Below are 16,342 nucleotides of genomic sequence, written 5' to 3' on the forward strand. Positions count from 1 at the left end.
CAACTGGGCTTTGGAAAGAGAAGTGTATGATGTTAACCAATCAGTGACCAATCAGCATCATACACTTCTCATTGTTCCAGCCCATTGTTACAGTGTGATTGTGCAGTGAAAGAGGCTGGGCTGGAACAATGAGAAGTGTATGATGCTGATTGGTCACTGATTGGTCACTGATTGGTCAGTGTCATACACTCCTCTGTACAATGCCCAGTTAGTAAAAAGTAAAAACACGCCCAGTTGGTCATTTAGAACTAATTAGCATATATCTTAAATTGCTCATAACTTGCTCAAAAATGATTGTTTTTCAAAATAAAACCACTGCTGTTATCTACATTACAGCGCCGATCAGATGTGTAGGAGACAGGGCACTTATAATATGATGACAGAGCCTCTTTAATTTTTAGAATTTCTCCTTTACAAGTATTAACTATTTTAGAAACCCTGTCTTAAACATTGTTCAAAGCTGATTGAAATATTTTTGACTGGTGTACAAGACTAAAGGGCAAGAATCACAAGTCATTACTATATTCATATAACGATGATTACCTGCTAACGTTGAAATTACAGATGAATCAGGATCAAAGGGGCATCTTCCGCGTCCTCTCTCAACTTTCTGGAGTTCTTGCTGGAATAAGGGCTCCTGTAAACATCAGATGATAAAACAACATACAAAGGTAAGTTCCGACAGTTATTTCATTGATCAAACTGAAACCAAGCTGCATTACACCGTGTTCCAAATTATTATGCACATTGGATTTAAGTGTCATAAACATTTAATTATTAGTTTTCAATTAAACTCATGGATGGTATTGTGTCTTATGGCTCTTTGGATCATTGTAATCAATCTCAGACACCTGTGATAATTAGTTTTCCAGGTGTGCCCAATCAAAGGAAAACTACTTAAGAAGGACGTTCCACATTATTAAGCAGGCCACAGGTTTCAAGCAATATGGGAAAGAAAAAGGATCTCTCTGCTGCCGAAAAGCGTGAAATTGTCCAAGGTATTGCACTAGGTATGAAAACATTGGATATTTCAAGAAAACGTAAGCGTGATCATTGTACTGTGAAAAGATTTGTGGCTGATTCAGAGCACAGACGGGTTCGTTCAGATAAAGGCATAATGAGGAAGGTTTCTGCCAGACAAATTAATAGGATTAGGAGAGCAGCTGCTAAACTGCCATTGCAAAGCAGTAAACATGTATTTGAAGCCGCTGGTGCCTCTGGAGTTCCGCGAACCTCAAGGTGTAGGATCCTCCAGAGGTTTGCAAGTGTGCATAAAGCTATTATTCGGCCACCCCTAAACAATGCTCACAAGCAGAAACGGTTGCAGTGGGCTCAGAAATACATGAAGACTAATTTTCAAACCGTGTTCTTTACTGATGAGTGCCGTGCAACCCTGGATGGTCCAGATGGATGGAGTAGTGGATGGTTGGTGAATGGCCACCATGTCCCAACAAGTCTGCGACGTCAGCAAGGAGGTGGCGGAGTCATGTTTTGGGCTGGAATCATGGGGAGAGAGCTGGTAGGCCCCTTTAGGGTCCCTGACGGTGTGAAAATGACCTCTGCAAAGTACGTAGAGTTTATGACTGACCACTTTCTTCCGTGGTACAAAAAGAAGAACCGTGCCTTCCGTAGCAAAATTATCTTCATGCATGACAATGCACCATCTCATGCTGCAAAGAATACCTCTGTGTCATTGGCTGCTATGGGCATAAAAGGAGAGAAACTCATGGTGTCGCCCCCATTTTCCCCTGATCTCAACCCTATTGAGAACCTTTGGAGCATCCTCAAGCAAAATATCTATGAGGGTGGGAGGCAGTTCACATCAAAACAGAAGCTCTGGGAGGCTATTCTGACATCCTGCAAAGATATTCAAGCAGAAACTGTCCAAATACTCACAAATTCATTGGATGCAAGAATTGTGAAGGTGATATCAAAGAAGGGGTCCTATGTTAATATGTAACTTGGCCTGTTAAGTTTTTTTTTATTGAAAGAGCTTTTGATTTCTGTAAATATGACCTCCTGATGTTGCAAATTCACAAATTACCATTTTAGTTCTCTTTACAACTTTTAAATGTTTTGATCTCTGTTGTGCATAATAATTTTAAACCGTGCATTTTGAGTTTTTTACTTCTAAAAAAAAATCTGTTATCATTAAGAGATTTGTTCAATAAAATTTGCATTATACTCCAATGGTTGATAGCTTGAAGATTATACTGACTGTCATTTGCATCGACTATTTAGGAAAATCAGCGACAAATAACATTTGCATAATAATTTGGAATGCGGTGTATTTATGTGGTGTAAAGCTATAGTACAGATAAGTCCCTATTTCTTATGATCAGGCATCCCTAGAAGTTAAAACAATTTAATAATTTTGAGTTACATATAACAAAAAAAAAGTTATTTCTTACAGATTGGTTACATTCTAATTCAACAAATAAAAACCATCACAGTACTAGCAAAATATTTAATTTGGTTGTCTCCAGATTAACCACCTGCATGTAAACATTTCTAGTGAAAGACCAATGTACTTTGTCTCAATTTAAGCTACAGGAAACCTCATTGAGATGTGTCACAAGAAAACTTCATATAATAAAAAGTTTTGATATACCAAGTAAGAGCCGCATAACAGCTTTTAAACACTGGTCTAAGCATTTGGTACAAGAGGGATAGTTGTAAAATAATATAGTCATAACAAGTGGATGTACATGCTCTAGTGGTGTTTAGACTACGGCTATATGATTAAGCCGAAAGTCATGATACTGAGTCGGATCAGACTTATTATGGATCCAAATGGCACCTGATGGACCCCATTGATTTTTAATGGAGTCTGCTGGGGGTTCTGTTGAGGATTCTGCTATTCTGACTGCTGAGTCAAGCTCCGAACGGCAATGTGACTAAACATTGTTTTAATATAAATCCACAAGATGGCTGAATAACTAAATAATTACTTTGCAACATATTAATAGTAAAAAATATTAAAAGAAAAAAATATCATATTACAGATACAACATGGCGTCATACTCTTTTAATATATCAGTTTAGTTTCACTCTTACATTTAAGAGCAATATTCTGTAACTTCTAACAAAGCCATTACATAAGATGTGTTAAAGATTTACTTCAGATTACAGAACAACTTACACTAACTGTTAAATTAATAATGATCATAATTTCAATGACATTACATGATCCATAAAACAATGTGTGACTGCTGGAAACAGTTTGAAACAGGTTGACTCAATACATTTCACGTGTTAAATCTGCTCGCTTCCATATGTGGACAATTTGAGTTGAAGAGGGATTACAATTATATGATAATATCTATTAGATAAGGTTATAACCTTATAGGTTTCTGCTATTTTGACAATGACATATTCTATGAGTAAGCCCTGCGGAAATTGATTTAAATTAAAAACCGTCACTCTGGTAACATCACCCTCACAGACCAACCAAGACTTAATATTTCATTTTTTAATAATATAAGGCAGTATAATTTCAAAGGTCCTTTGGAGAATGAAACCAGCAACTAAGTTGCTGTGGGCAACTCCTCTGCTTTTTTCTTTGTACCAGTTTTTTAGGTTTTATTCTATTAACTGCTCATTCCACGCTATTCCAAAGCATGTCTATTGGGTTCAAGTCAGGATTAGACTAGGTCAATTTAGAAAATACAATTTTACTCCTACTTAGTCCTTCAGATAAAAACGTTTTTTTTAAAAATAATTTTAGATCATTATCTACAGCATCTCAATAATACAGGTCCTGAGGCAGAAAATAAATCCCATAATTACCACCATGTTTCCCAGTTCTTATGTTGTTCTTACTGTGGAATGCTGTATTTGACTTGCAACAAACAAAATTAAACCTGTGTTTAACATAAATAGAAAAACTTTGGCGGGGAATGAATATGAATAAATCCCATAAACTGTCACTTAAATTATTCTTGCATCATGATTTCAGGCAGTATATATCTATACAGAAAATAGAAAAAAAATATTTCTACCATTTTACAGGAACAGTGGCACACTTGCCTATCGGCTATATTTGGTTTTGAAGCTTAGTCCCTGTACAAAAATGGATTTGCTTGTGGGAAAAAAATTAGATTCTTGCTCTTAATCTGATTCAACCTATGTTGATATATGCTATATAGTATTCTTTCATTTACCTTTACAAAATCACGAAAGCCATGTCAAGCCATGTAAACCCAATGAGGGAATTTATCTACCTTTCTATGCCAGTTTTCTTGCATAGAAAAGTAACAAAAGGGGCCAAAAGTTGCAATTTGCATTCAAAGTTTTGCCTTTTGGGTTTTTTACGTCACCCTCGCCAACCGCGGCCCAACAAATTTGTTATAATTTACTCCAGCTGTGCAGATAGCTAAGGCTGACATATGAAATGCCAGTCTTAGTAAATCTGCCTTAATGTTTGTAGTTAACCCCTCGGAATATATTAGAATTATATACAATGCATTCGGAAAGTCTTCAGACCCTTAGTAATCTTTGCTAATTTATTGAAAAGGAAAAACTAAAATATTGCAATTACATAAGTATTCAGACCCTTTACTAAATACTTAGTTGAAGCATTTTTGGCAGCGATAACAGCCTCCAGTCTTCTTGGGTATGATGCCACAAGGTTTGCACACCTGGATTTTGGGATTTTCTGCCATTCTTCTCTGCAGATACTCTCAAGTTCTGTCAGGTTGGATGGGGACCGTCACTGGACAGCCATTTTCAGGTCTCCCTAGAGATGTGCGATTGGGTTCAAGTTAGAGCTCTGGCTGGGCCACTCAAGGATATTCACAGAGTTGTCCCTAAGCCACTCCTGTGTTATCTTGGCAGCGTGCTTAGGGTCATTATTTTGGTGGAAGATGAGCCTTTGGCCCAGTCTGAGGTCCAGAGAACTCTGGATCAGATTTTCATTAGAATATCTCCGTACTTTGCTCAATTCATCTTTTCCTCAACGCTGTCCAGTCTCCCTTTCCCAGCCGCTGAAAAGCACCCCCACAGCATGAGGCTGCCACTACCATGCTTCACTGTGGGGATATATTGGACTGGTGATGAGAAGTGCCTGATTTCCTCCAGACATGGACAACAAGTTCGATCTTGGTTTCATCAGACCATAGAATTTTGTTTCTCACTGTCTGGAAGTACTTTTAGTGCTTTTTTTGCAAACTCAAGATGGGCTTTCATGTTTCTTTTACTGAGGATAAGCTTTGGTTTTTCTGGCCACTCTGCAATAAAGCCCAGATTGGTGGAGTGCTGCAGTGATGGTTAACCTTCGGAGCTTTGTGCTGAGCTCCAAAGATACTTTGTGCAGATGGGAAAAAGTTCCAGGTCAACCATCACTACAGTACTCCACCAATCTGGGCTTTATTGCAGAGTAGCCAGAAAGACCATTGGGTTCTTGGTCACCTTTCTTACCAAGGCCCTTCTCCCCCAATTACTTAGTGAGACCTTATATAAACAGGGATGTGTCATTCCAAATGATGTCTAATCAAGTGAATTTACCACATGTGGACTCCAATTAAGGTGTAGAAACATTTTCAAAGATGATGCAATGCCACTCATAGCCCATGGATAAAAGTTGTGTTCTTCCTTGTTTATTTTATTTTCATACAACCATTTTCATAATTACAGAGGTTAGCCCATGATGTGTGTTGTGTAATATAACTCTTCTATTCATTAAACTCTATCATGAGAATTGAGAACTAAATGTTCAAATATGGTAGCTGTTTATGCCGTCTAGAGCCTAGGTTCTCAACCTGTGGTATGTGTACCACAGGGGTTACAAGCCATATCTATAAGGGGTACTTGCACTGTCCTCATGCTGCACTTCTTATACGTGCAGAACAGTGTAGGATCATAGCCTTGTGGGTACCTTGATGTAATTTATTTGAGAAGAAGGTACTTGGCTTAGAAACATAGAGACACTCTAATTTAGAGGATTTTTTTTGCATATACACTTATTTCTAGAAACTTCAATATTTAATCCATATGGCAAGCTAAATAACATTTATGATGAAACCCTTGTTTTCTGACTTTTTTCAATGTATGAAAGTTGTAACGTATACCTATTTTTGCTTCTAGCATTCTAGCTCCTTTCCAGTTTTATATTCTTTTTATTGTGCATGGGTTCTACAATAAAATGTAACATAATACACATTCAAAAATTAGATTTCATGGTGTAACATTGTTTTCAATCACCTCCATTATTTTTTTGCTTCGGTCATATCAATTTCCATCAGACCATTTATATTTCCACATTCGATAGGTCTTCTGAAAACTGTTTAGTGTTTGTCAATTTAAACATGGCATAAACACATTGGGTATGTCAGCTAACACATCTGAAGGCTGACACTGAGTAAGGGTTTTGGCTCCAATTAAAATAATATCAAGCATTCCTGTTTTCCTGGCTATGCAGCTGCTAAAAAGTCCAAAAGAAGCAAAGAAAAAATATTCCTAATGATGTAATTTCTGAGATATGTTCAAGTAACGCCCTGCTGCTCCTTTTTAAAAAACCATATGGCAGCTAAAATAATGATATTTTAAATTTGAAAGAAGTAGAATTTTAAATAGGTCACTGCATCTTTGTGGTTTACTACTTGAATAGTATTATAACGTATTGGACCTGGTTGCTATGTTTTCACTTTTCATTTTCTTTAATTTATTGGTTTTTGTGATTCTAGATTTCTTTGGCGGTCTTTACTAAAACTTTACATCAAAATGCTAGTGCTGCTAATACTTTGTGTCCTTTGTTGACACTGTTGGATATATATTCTTGTGCCCAGTGCACAAAAGAAGATTGTGTCGTTGCAAATGCAAAGTTTAGAAAAATAAATAGCTCTGACTGGTAGCAAAAGAGACCTGTGTACAAAACAGAGAAACAAATCTTTCCAAATAACACCAATATAAAAAAAGGGGTATTCTGGTTTTAGCAAACAAAAGCTTATTTGTTATATAATAAAAAGTTAAAGAATTTTCCAAAATACTTTCTGTTTCACCATTTTCAATATCTCTGCTTACAGTCATTCAATAGAAACCTTCAATGTTTACTTCCAGTGGATAAAAATCTACCCTTTTAATTTGATGATCACATAGGAGTTCAACTTATTATAAGGCTACTATTACACACACAGTTTTGGTGCAGTAGTTGGCTCCGTTTTTTTTAGCCAAAGCCAAAAGTGTATCCAAATGGAAGTGAGGGTATAAGGAAAACACCAATATGTCTACTTCTTTTGTGTCCCCTCCTTTGTTTGGCTTAAAAAATGAGCCAAAATCAGTATCAAAACTCTATCATGTGATCTTGGCCTAAGAGAGAGATCTGACAACTGTACTATAGCTCTGCACACCTTTTTATGATGTTTCTATTGAATGACTGCAAGCAGAGATCTTGATATTAAAATGGTTTCCTCTCTGTAAATGATATAAAACATTAAGGGATGTTTTCATGTTGTTAATCATGAGGAAAAAAAACACTGCACTCACAGAGGAGACAGAGAGCACAATTAAAGAGATGCTCCTGAATAAAGACTGACAGACATGATGAGATTTGTTGGTGTCGAGAGAAATAATTTATAAGTTAAGTTCCGCTCCTTAACTACCGACTGCTCAACTGCTAAGGTGGATTCAAATGCGGCAGATTTTGTTGCAGAAATTTTTGAAACTGGAAGTCAGTTCCATTCATTTGAATGGAACGTACGGAAAACCATGTGGTTGGGGCATAAACAACCCGTTGTGGATGAATGAAACTGATTTTGAGTCGCAGTCATTTCTGCAACTAAATCTGCTGTGCGTGAATCTACCCTAAGGGCAAAGCCACACGTGGCGGAATTGCTCTTGAATTCCGCTGCGGACACTCCGCAGCGTTAATCCGCAGCGGAGCCATTTCTCCATTGTTCGTTTAGACGAGGCTGAAAATTCCGCTGCGGAGCATAGGCTGCGGTGCGGAATTTGGTGTCCGCAGCATGCAATGGATGTTGCGGAGTTGTGGTGGACTGGTTGCGGACTCATGGCGGAATTTCTCCATTGACTTCAATGGAGATTCTAATTTCCGCAATGAAGTCTGCAGCTGTCATGCACATGTTATGTGTGCTGCGGATGCGTCTTGCTTTTTTAACATGACATTTCTTCATTCTGGCTGGACCTATGTATTTCTAGGTCTACAGCCAGACTGAGGAAGTCAATGGGGCTCCCGTAATTACGGGAGCGTTGCTAGGCGACGTCAGTAAATAGTCACTGTCCAGGGTGCTGAAAGAGTTAAGCGATCGGCAGGAACTGTTTCTGCACCCTGGACCGTGACTACCGATCCCAATATACAGCAACCTGTAAAAAAAATAGAAGTTCATACTTACCGAGAACTCCCTGCTTCTGTCTCCAGTCCGGCTTCCCAGGATGACGTTTCAGTCTAAGTGACGGCTGCAGCCAATCACAGGCTGCAGCGGTCACATGGACTGCCGCGTCATCCAGGGAGGTCGGGCTGGATGCCGAAAGAGGGACGTGTCACCAAGACAACGGCCAGTAAGTATGAAATTAGTTTACTTTCACTAGGGAAAGTGCTGGCCTTTCTCTCTATCCTGCACTGATATAGAGAGGGGAAGCACTTTTACCGCAGTCCGCAGCAGCTAGTCCGCATCAATTTACTGCACATTTTGGGCAGATCCGCCGCAGAATCTGCAACGCAGATTCTGTGCGGCATTTATGCGGACAGTTGCGGAGGAAATCCGCCACGTGTGGGCATGCCCTAAAGGTCCTCTTATACGGCCCGTCCTGGTTGATTGGCGCTCGTTTACTCCTTTCACAAGGAGTTATGTATGGGGACGAGTGCTCGTTACTACAATCGCTTTCCCCATACATTATTATCATGTCGGCAGCACATCTCCCTATTTACACAGGGAGATTTTCTGCTGACAAGTGACAACGATAATATTTAACTTTTTTTAAATGATACGATTAGCAGATGAACGCGCGTTCAGGGCAATTATCAAGAACGAGCGTTCAGAGCAATTATCAGGAACGAGCGTTCAGGGCAATTATCAGGAACGAGCGTTCAGGGCAATTATCAGGAATGAGCGTTCAGAGCAATTATCAGGAACGAGCGTTCAGGGCAATTATCAGGAACGAGCGTTCAGGGCAATTATCAGGAACGAGCGTTCAGGGCAATTATCAGGAACGAGCGTTCAGGGCAATTATCAGGAATGAGCGTTCAGAGCAATTATCAGGAACGAGCGTTCAGGGCAATTATCAGGAACGAGCGTTCAGGGCAATTATCAGGAACGAGCGTTCAGGGCAATTATCAGGAACGAGTGTTCTATGAACGATCGTTTGCCTGATAATTGGCCTGTGTAAAAGGGCCTTTACACTCCTAGATACTGTGCAAATATGGTGCCATTCATGTGACCTGGCACAGTCCTATTTCATGTAAGCCTGTTGCTAATTAAATGATGTGAGTCATGACTGCCTCCATGATTAGTCTTTATTAGCTTGCCAATGGGAAAAATTATGTGTGCAATTAAGATTACTGCCATTAAAATTTTCCTGGACTGTAGCTTTACCTATTGGTGTAAATCTTGCTTAGAATATTTGCATTCTTCTACATTGTACGTGAAATATATAAAAATATATCAGCAAAAAGGCGTTGGTATTATTTAATAAACCCAAATTATCATTTTATTAGAAAACTGATTCACTATGACAATAAATTGAGTGGATTAGAAATGATGGTCTGCTTTACATTGTATAGAAAACGCTTCATAGAATTGACAGTGTAAAGACAACATGCAGCCTAGAGGAAGGCCTCATAAATTCCTCACCTTTACTATGAAACTGATTTATGACTTGTCAAGAGCAATTTAATAGACTAGAGATTGAATGTTGCTGCCATATTGTGATTTACATATTTAAAGGAATACACAACTATAGTGTAAAAATAAGTAACTTTACCAGTTGCAAATAATAATAATAATAATAATAATAATTATTGTAATACTGACAACTGAAGGAATGTTACTCAATATTGTGAAAATAAAATAATTAATGGCTATGTACACCTTTTGAAATAGTTTTTTTTTAAATTATTTTAACTTTTCGAGATACAGCTGCTTTGTATCCTGTATACAGAGCAGCTGTATCTAGCGCTGAAACCTGTATCTGTCAGGTCGGCTAGACTGACGGGTTCAGTGTCAGCAGGTCCTGCTTGTCTCTGACATGCAATATCGAGCTGCTATCGATCACGTCTAAGTTCATAACTTAGATGTGATCGATTACTGGTGTACACGCTTTCACTGATCCCGTCAGTCCCACTGACCGGACAGATTCAGGTCTTATCCCATAATACAGCTGCTCTGCAAAGACCTGAATCTGTCAGGTCAGCGGGACTGATGGGATCAGTGAAAGCAGATCCACCTGTAATTGATCACATCTAAGTTATGAACTTAAATGTGTTCCATAGCAGCTAGATCCGGCATTTCAGAGACACGCAGGACCCGCTGACACTGAACCTGTGCCACTGACCTGACAGATACAGGTTTCAGTGCTAGATACAGCTGCTCTGTATACAGTATACAATGCAGCTGTATCTCAAAAAGTTAAAAGAATTTTTAATAACAATAATTTTAAAAGTTGCAGCAATCACACTGATATACATTTTTAATACATTTAAAAAAAAAAACACCTCTTTTCTAATACCCATATTTGGTGTACTAAAAGATAATGATTTCCGAAACTGCAATAACATTGGTATGAATAGCATGTAGCATCACTTAGGGTATGTTCACACAGCTTATTTTCGGCCGTTTTTCGGGCCATAAAAGGCAGAGAAATCGGAAGCAGAACGCCTTCAAACATCTGTCATTAATTTCAATGGGAAAAATGGCATTCTGTTCCGACGGGGCGCTTTTTTTAACTTTTTTTCAAAACGGCCGCATTAAAAAACGGCCGCAAAAAAAGTGCATGTCACTTCTTGAACCGTTTTTGAGCCGTTTTTCATTGATTATAGAAAAACAGCTCCAAAAACGGCCAAAAAAACGCATTAAAAAACGTGAGTTTGAATAAAAAATGGCTGAAAATGAGGAGCTGTTTTCCCTTGAAATAAGCTCCGTATTTTCAGATGTTTTTTGCTAAGCTTGTGAATATAGCCTTATAGTGTTATTTGGGCAACTGCAAATTTAGTATATTTGGAGCAGGAGACCACACACCTGACTGCTTGAACTACAAGTGCCCTCCATGCTTCCAGAAAGAGGGAGGTTCACTGGATTGGCTACTATACCTCTGAATAGGCGGCTTTATTCACAAACACTACTATAACTCCGCCTTTAAATGTTATTACAAATACATTTTAATATTTTTTGAGTGAACTATATATTACATTGATTTAGATTTTTCCCTACTGGTAATGAAGGTTAATTTTATTCTATGAGGATCATAAATGATCACTTAACTTATAAGTTAAGAGGACATAAACAAAAATTGCACTTTATGATTTATAGTAATAACATACGTCAATTGAAAAATTGTTATCATATGATATTATTTAGGACTATATTTGTTCTATGATAGTGTTTGACAACTAGTGTTCTTAAGGGCAGGATTTAATGGTATGAAGCAATAGAATATTACCATTCCAGCATCCCTGGGGGTTTACAACTTATTGTAGCTAAGATGTTAGTGTTTTATTAGTATTGAATGCAGGGCTAAAAATGCAAAAATAAAGTACAAAAACAACAGTGAATCATTTACACTTTGAACAGTGTTTTCAAATTTCTAGAATCCTCAAAAGTCATATTAAATGTAACTTTAGAAGCAAACTTACAGTATTGAAAAAAGGAATTCCAGCAGTTAGCTTGTAAAAGTTCCCAAAGCTACAAATCAAAGACGTATACATAAAACCACAAAGCGAAACAAGCACATGCAGAACTGAATAAAAGACTATCCCAACGCCTGAGGAATACCTAGAAAAGCACATACCTGTGACCTGAGTCCAACTCTTATATACGTGCAAACTGGATCAAAAGCTCCTGTTCCACAAGCTAAAATATGTGTCCGATTATAATGATGAAGAATGCGAATAAAATTTGCACATTCTCTCTGCAAAAATATTAAAAACAATATATTAATAATCACTAATAACATCAGCATATTTCTGGAAATTACATTTCTATCATGATGTGAGTAAATCTATATATATATATATATATATATATATATATATATATATATATATATATATATATATATACTAGTCCTTCTCAATGAATTAGAATGTCATCAAAAAGTTAATTTATTTCAGTAATTCAATTAAAAAAGTGAAACTCATATATTATATAGATTCATTACACACAGAGTAATCTATTTCCAGCATTTTTTTTCTTTTAATGTTGATGATTATGGCTAACATTTAATGAAAACTCAAAATTTAGTGTCTCAGAAAATTAGAATATTATATAAGCCCAATTTCAAAAATGATTTTTAATACTGAAATGTTGGCCTACTGAGAAGTATGTACAGTATATGCACTGAATACTTGGTCTGGACTCCTTTTGCATGAATTACTGCATCAATGCGGCGTGGCATGGAGGCGATCAGCTGTGGCACTGCTGAGGTGTTATGGAAGCCCAGGATGCTTCAGCTCGTCTGCATTGTTGGGTCTGGTGCCTCTCATCTTCCTCTTGACAATACCCCATAGATTCTCTGTGGGGCTTAGATCAGGCGAGTTTGCTGGCCAATCAAGCACAGTGGTACTGTGGTTATTAAACCAGGTAATAATTTTCTGAGATACTACATTTTGGATTTTCATTAACTGTTAGCCATAATATTCAACATTAAAAGAAAAAAAAATGCTGGAAATAGATCACTCTGTGTGTAATGAATCTATATAATATAGGAGTTTCACTTTTTGAATTGAATTACTGAAATAAATTAACTTTTTGATGATATTCTAATTCATTGAGAAGGACTAGTGTATATATATATATACACACACACACACACACACACACACACACACACACACACACACATATATATATATATATATATATATATATATATATATATATATATATATATATATATATATATATGTATATATAAAATATATGGTCAAAAATAATTGGGATACACCTATTAGCCCCTTCGGTACGACACAATGTTTTGATTTTTCATTTGACTCCCTGACTTCCAAGAGCCATAACTTTTTTAAATTTTTCTGTCAATGGAGTGTGAGGGCTTATTTTTTGTGGAAGGGGTTATAGTTTCTATTGGCACCATTTAAATTACCATATAATGTATTGGGAAACTGAAAAAAATAATTTTGTTGGGTGCAATTGGAATAAACTGCGGTTCCGCCATTGTTTTTTTTGTTTCGTTTTTACGGCTTTCCCCGTGGTGTAAAAACGAAAACTTAACTTTATTCTGTGTCTCAATATGATTACAGTGATACCAAATTTTTATCGATTTTTTTAAATATATTTGACTACTTTTACAAAGAAAAAATTTGTAAAAAACAATTATTATTTTGTTTCACTACATTCTGAGAGGCAGAACTTTTTTATTTTTTCGTCGATTGAGCGGTGTGAGGGCTTATTCTTTGCCGGACAAGCTGTAGTTTTTATTGGTACAATTTCTTGGTACATATACATTTTTGATCAATTTTTATTAATTTTTTTGAGTGTTTCAGTGACCAAAAAAGAGCGATTTTGGTGTTACATATATTTTTTACAGCGTTCACTGTGTGTGTTAAATAAAGTTATATTATAATAGTTTGGACTTTAACGGATGTGACAATACCAATTTTGTTTATTTTTTACGTTACTATAGAGAAAAAAAATGGGAAAAGTGTTTTTTCAGCGCGTGAGCTGGCTGAATTAGAGTGTGGTACTGTAATAGCATGCCACCGTTGTAAAAAGTCAGTTTGTCGAATTTCTTCCCTCCAAGATATTCCACGATCAACTGTGAGTGGCAATATTGCAAGGTGGAAGCGTTTAGGCACCATAACAACTCATACCACGTACAGTTACAAAGTGGGGTCGCTGAGTGGTGACTCACATAGTGCATAAAAGTCGCCAATGCTCTGCTGACTCAAAAACTGCAAAGTTCAAAACCTCTGGCATGGACATTTGCACAAGAACTGTGAGCCGGGAGCTTCATGGCATGGGTTTCCACAGTCGAGCAGCTGCATGTAAGCCTTACATCACCAAGTACAATGCCACGCATCATATGGAGTGGTGTAAAGCATGTAACAGCTCAACTCTGGAGCAATGAAAACGTGTTCTGTGGAGTGATGAATCACCTCTCTCTTTCTGGCAGTCTGATGGACTAGTCTGGGTTTGGTGAATTCCAGGAGAACGTTAACTGCCTGACTGCACTGTGCTATCTGTAAAGTTTTGTAGTGTAGGGGTAATGCTATGGTGTAATTTTCAGGAGTTGACCTAGGCCCCTTAGTTATAGTGAAGGGAAATCTTAATGCTACAGCATACTATTTTGGACAATTGTATGCTATCAACTATGTGGGAACAGTTTGGGTTAGGCCCTTTTCTGTTCCAGCATGACTGTGTCCGAGTACACAAAGCAAGGTCTATAAAGGCATGGTTAGGTGTGAGTTTGGTGTGGAAGAACTTAACTGGCTTACAGAGAGCCCTGACCTTAACCCCATTGAACAACTTTGGGATGAACTAGAACAAAGATTTTGAGCCCGGCCCTCTCGTCCAACATCAGTGTCTGACCTCACAAAATGCTCTTCTGAATGAATAGGAAAAAAATTCCCACAGATACACTTTTAGCTGCAAAGGGGGACCATATTAATGCCTGTGGATTTAGAATGGAATGTCATAAAAGCTCCTGTAGTAGGTGTCCCACAACATCTTGTACAATATAGAAATTAATACCTGGGTATTCTCATCTCTCTAGTCATCCTCCACCTGAATACGGATAAGGGGACACCCATCCCAGAGCTGAGATCCACATCTAACAGACGTTTATTTCCCGTGAATATACGGCATAAATATCTGAGATGGGAATGACCCTTTAAGTAACCAATTTTTCAACTTAAAAAAAAAAAAAAAAAAGACTATTTATGAGGTTCTAATTAAAATAATAAAAATGGACAAAGTAGAGGAAACACCCTCTCAAAAATTTAAAAAAGAAAAATACGACATGTACTTTACAGGCAGTTTAAAGATCCACAGATCCACAACCATACAACATACAAACAAACAAACACCCAGATGTGCCACCCAGCACCAGGTTATACATCGACCACAGTCCCAGAAACCCGATAGACAACAAAGTACGATGGAAGATTTCAAGCAGTGTCTGCAAACTCCACCCGCCAAGAACAGATTTTGTTAAAGTCTGTGGACTCCATTTTTTTTCTTTATCAGAAATATTAGGTATGTTTTATGAATTACTCAACTTTCGCAAGCCTAGTAGGAGATTGACAGATATTTTATGTGAAGGATGAGGAAATTATCTGTATCGTGGCCTGCTACAATGATTGTAGGCATATTGGGTAATCTGAATATATGATCTCAAACTAATCCTTATGATGGATAATACTACTAAAATTTACTAAATTAACCCTTAGGCAAGTTGATAAATGTTGTTAGAAGATGATGACAATATACTTATTGGCATAAATAGATTAAGATGGCATAAAGATTAAGTGTTGGATAAATGTAGCTGATAAAATAGAGCTCCATGGGCAAATTGGATCAATCACTTGTAGGTTTGTATAAGGCTGCTGCTCTCTGCTGATGTGGAAATCCACTCATTATATTGAACTTTTACAAGAAATAAAGAGGTCCATCAGGCAGTGCTGCCATGTTTAAATATTCATTTTTTTTAATGCCAATATGAAGACTATTCATGATAATTTAGACTACGTTAGTCGGAAAAACTTTTTCAGCAGATCAACACCCACTTTATTTACCAGATGAAGACATCTGTCCAACCTAAAAACGCATAGTCATGATAAACATAAATACTCTCCATATCATTTTCCGCACCGATAGACCTCTTTTCTCCCTGATGTAATACCAAGGAAAGCGCATAGCTGGGAGACTGTGACTTCTTCCTCTGCTAAGCTATAGTCATAGAAATAACAAGAATAAGTCACTACAGGTACGTTTCCCTAGTGGCATGCAAGTGGCATAAGTGTTAATGGTCAATATGAACTACAAGTCCTCCTGCTGTCTGTAGCGTGTCACTTGCTGCTTTCAGTTGTTCAAACTTATTTTGGTGTTGCCTAGTAAGCCCAGTGCTTCCTGGAAATATTCATAATAAGATACCCACCGATCAAACATTAATAGTCTATCCTAAGAACCCCTTGGGAAGTTCAAAGTAAATGGGAGTT

At 37.4% G+C, this 16,342-nt stretch overlaps 1 protein-coding gene across 2 annotated transcripts in view; it reads right to left on the bottom strand.

Moving 5' to 3' along the window:
* Nucleotides 1-16,342, bottom strand: part of SEMA3E (semaphorin 3E) — a 151,858-nt gene that overhangs the window by 37,849 nt on the left and 97,667 nt on the right. For both annotated transcript variants that reach the window (XM_075857366.1, XM_075857365.1), the window contains exons 4-5: nucleotides 11,959-12,078; nucleotides 544-637 (exon numbers count right to left, since the gene is read on the bottom strand). In XM_075857366.1, the coding sequence (XP_075713481.1) occupies nucleotides 544-637; nucleotides 11,959-12,078 (214 nt within the window). The remainder of the gene's footprint in view (nucleotides 1-543; nucleotides 638-11,958; nucleotides 12,079-16,342) is intronic.

Source organism: Rhinoderma darwinii, chromosome 3 (genome assembly GCF_050947455.1).
Source record: "Rhinoderma darwinii isolate aRhiDar2 chromosome 3, aRhiDar2.hap1, whole genome shotgun sequence".
NCBI lineage: Eukaryota > Metazoa > Chordata > Amphibia > Anura > Rhinodermatidae > Rhinoderma > Rhinoderma darwinii.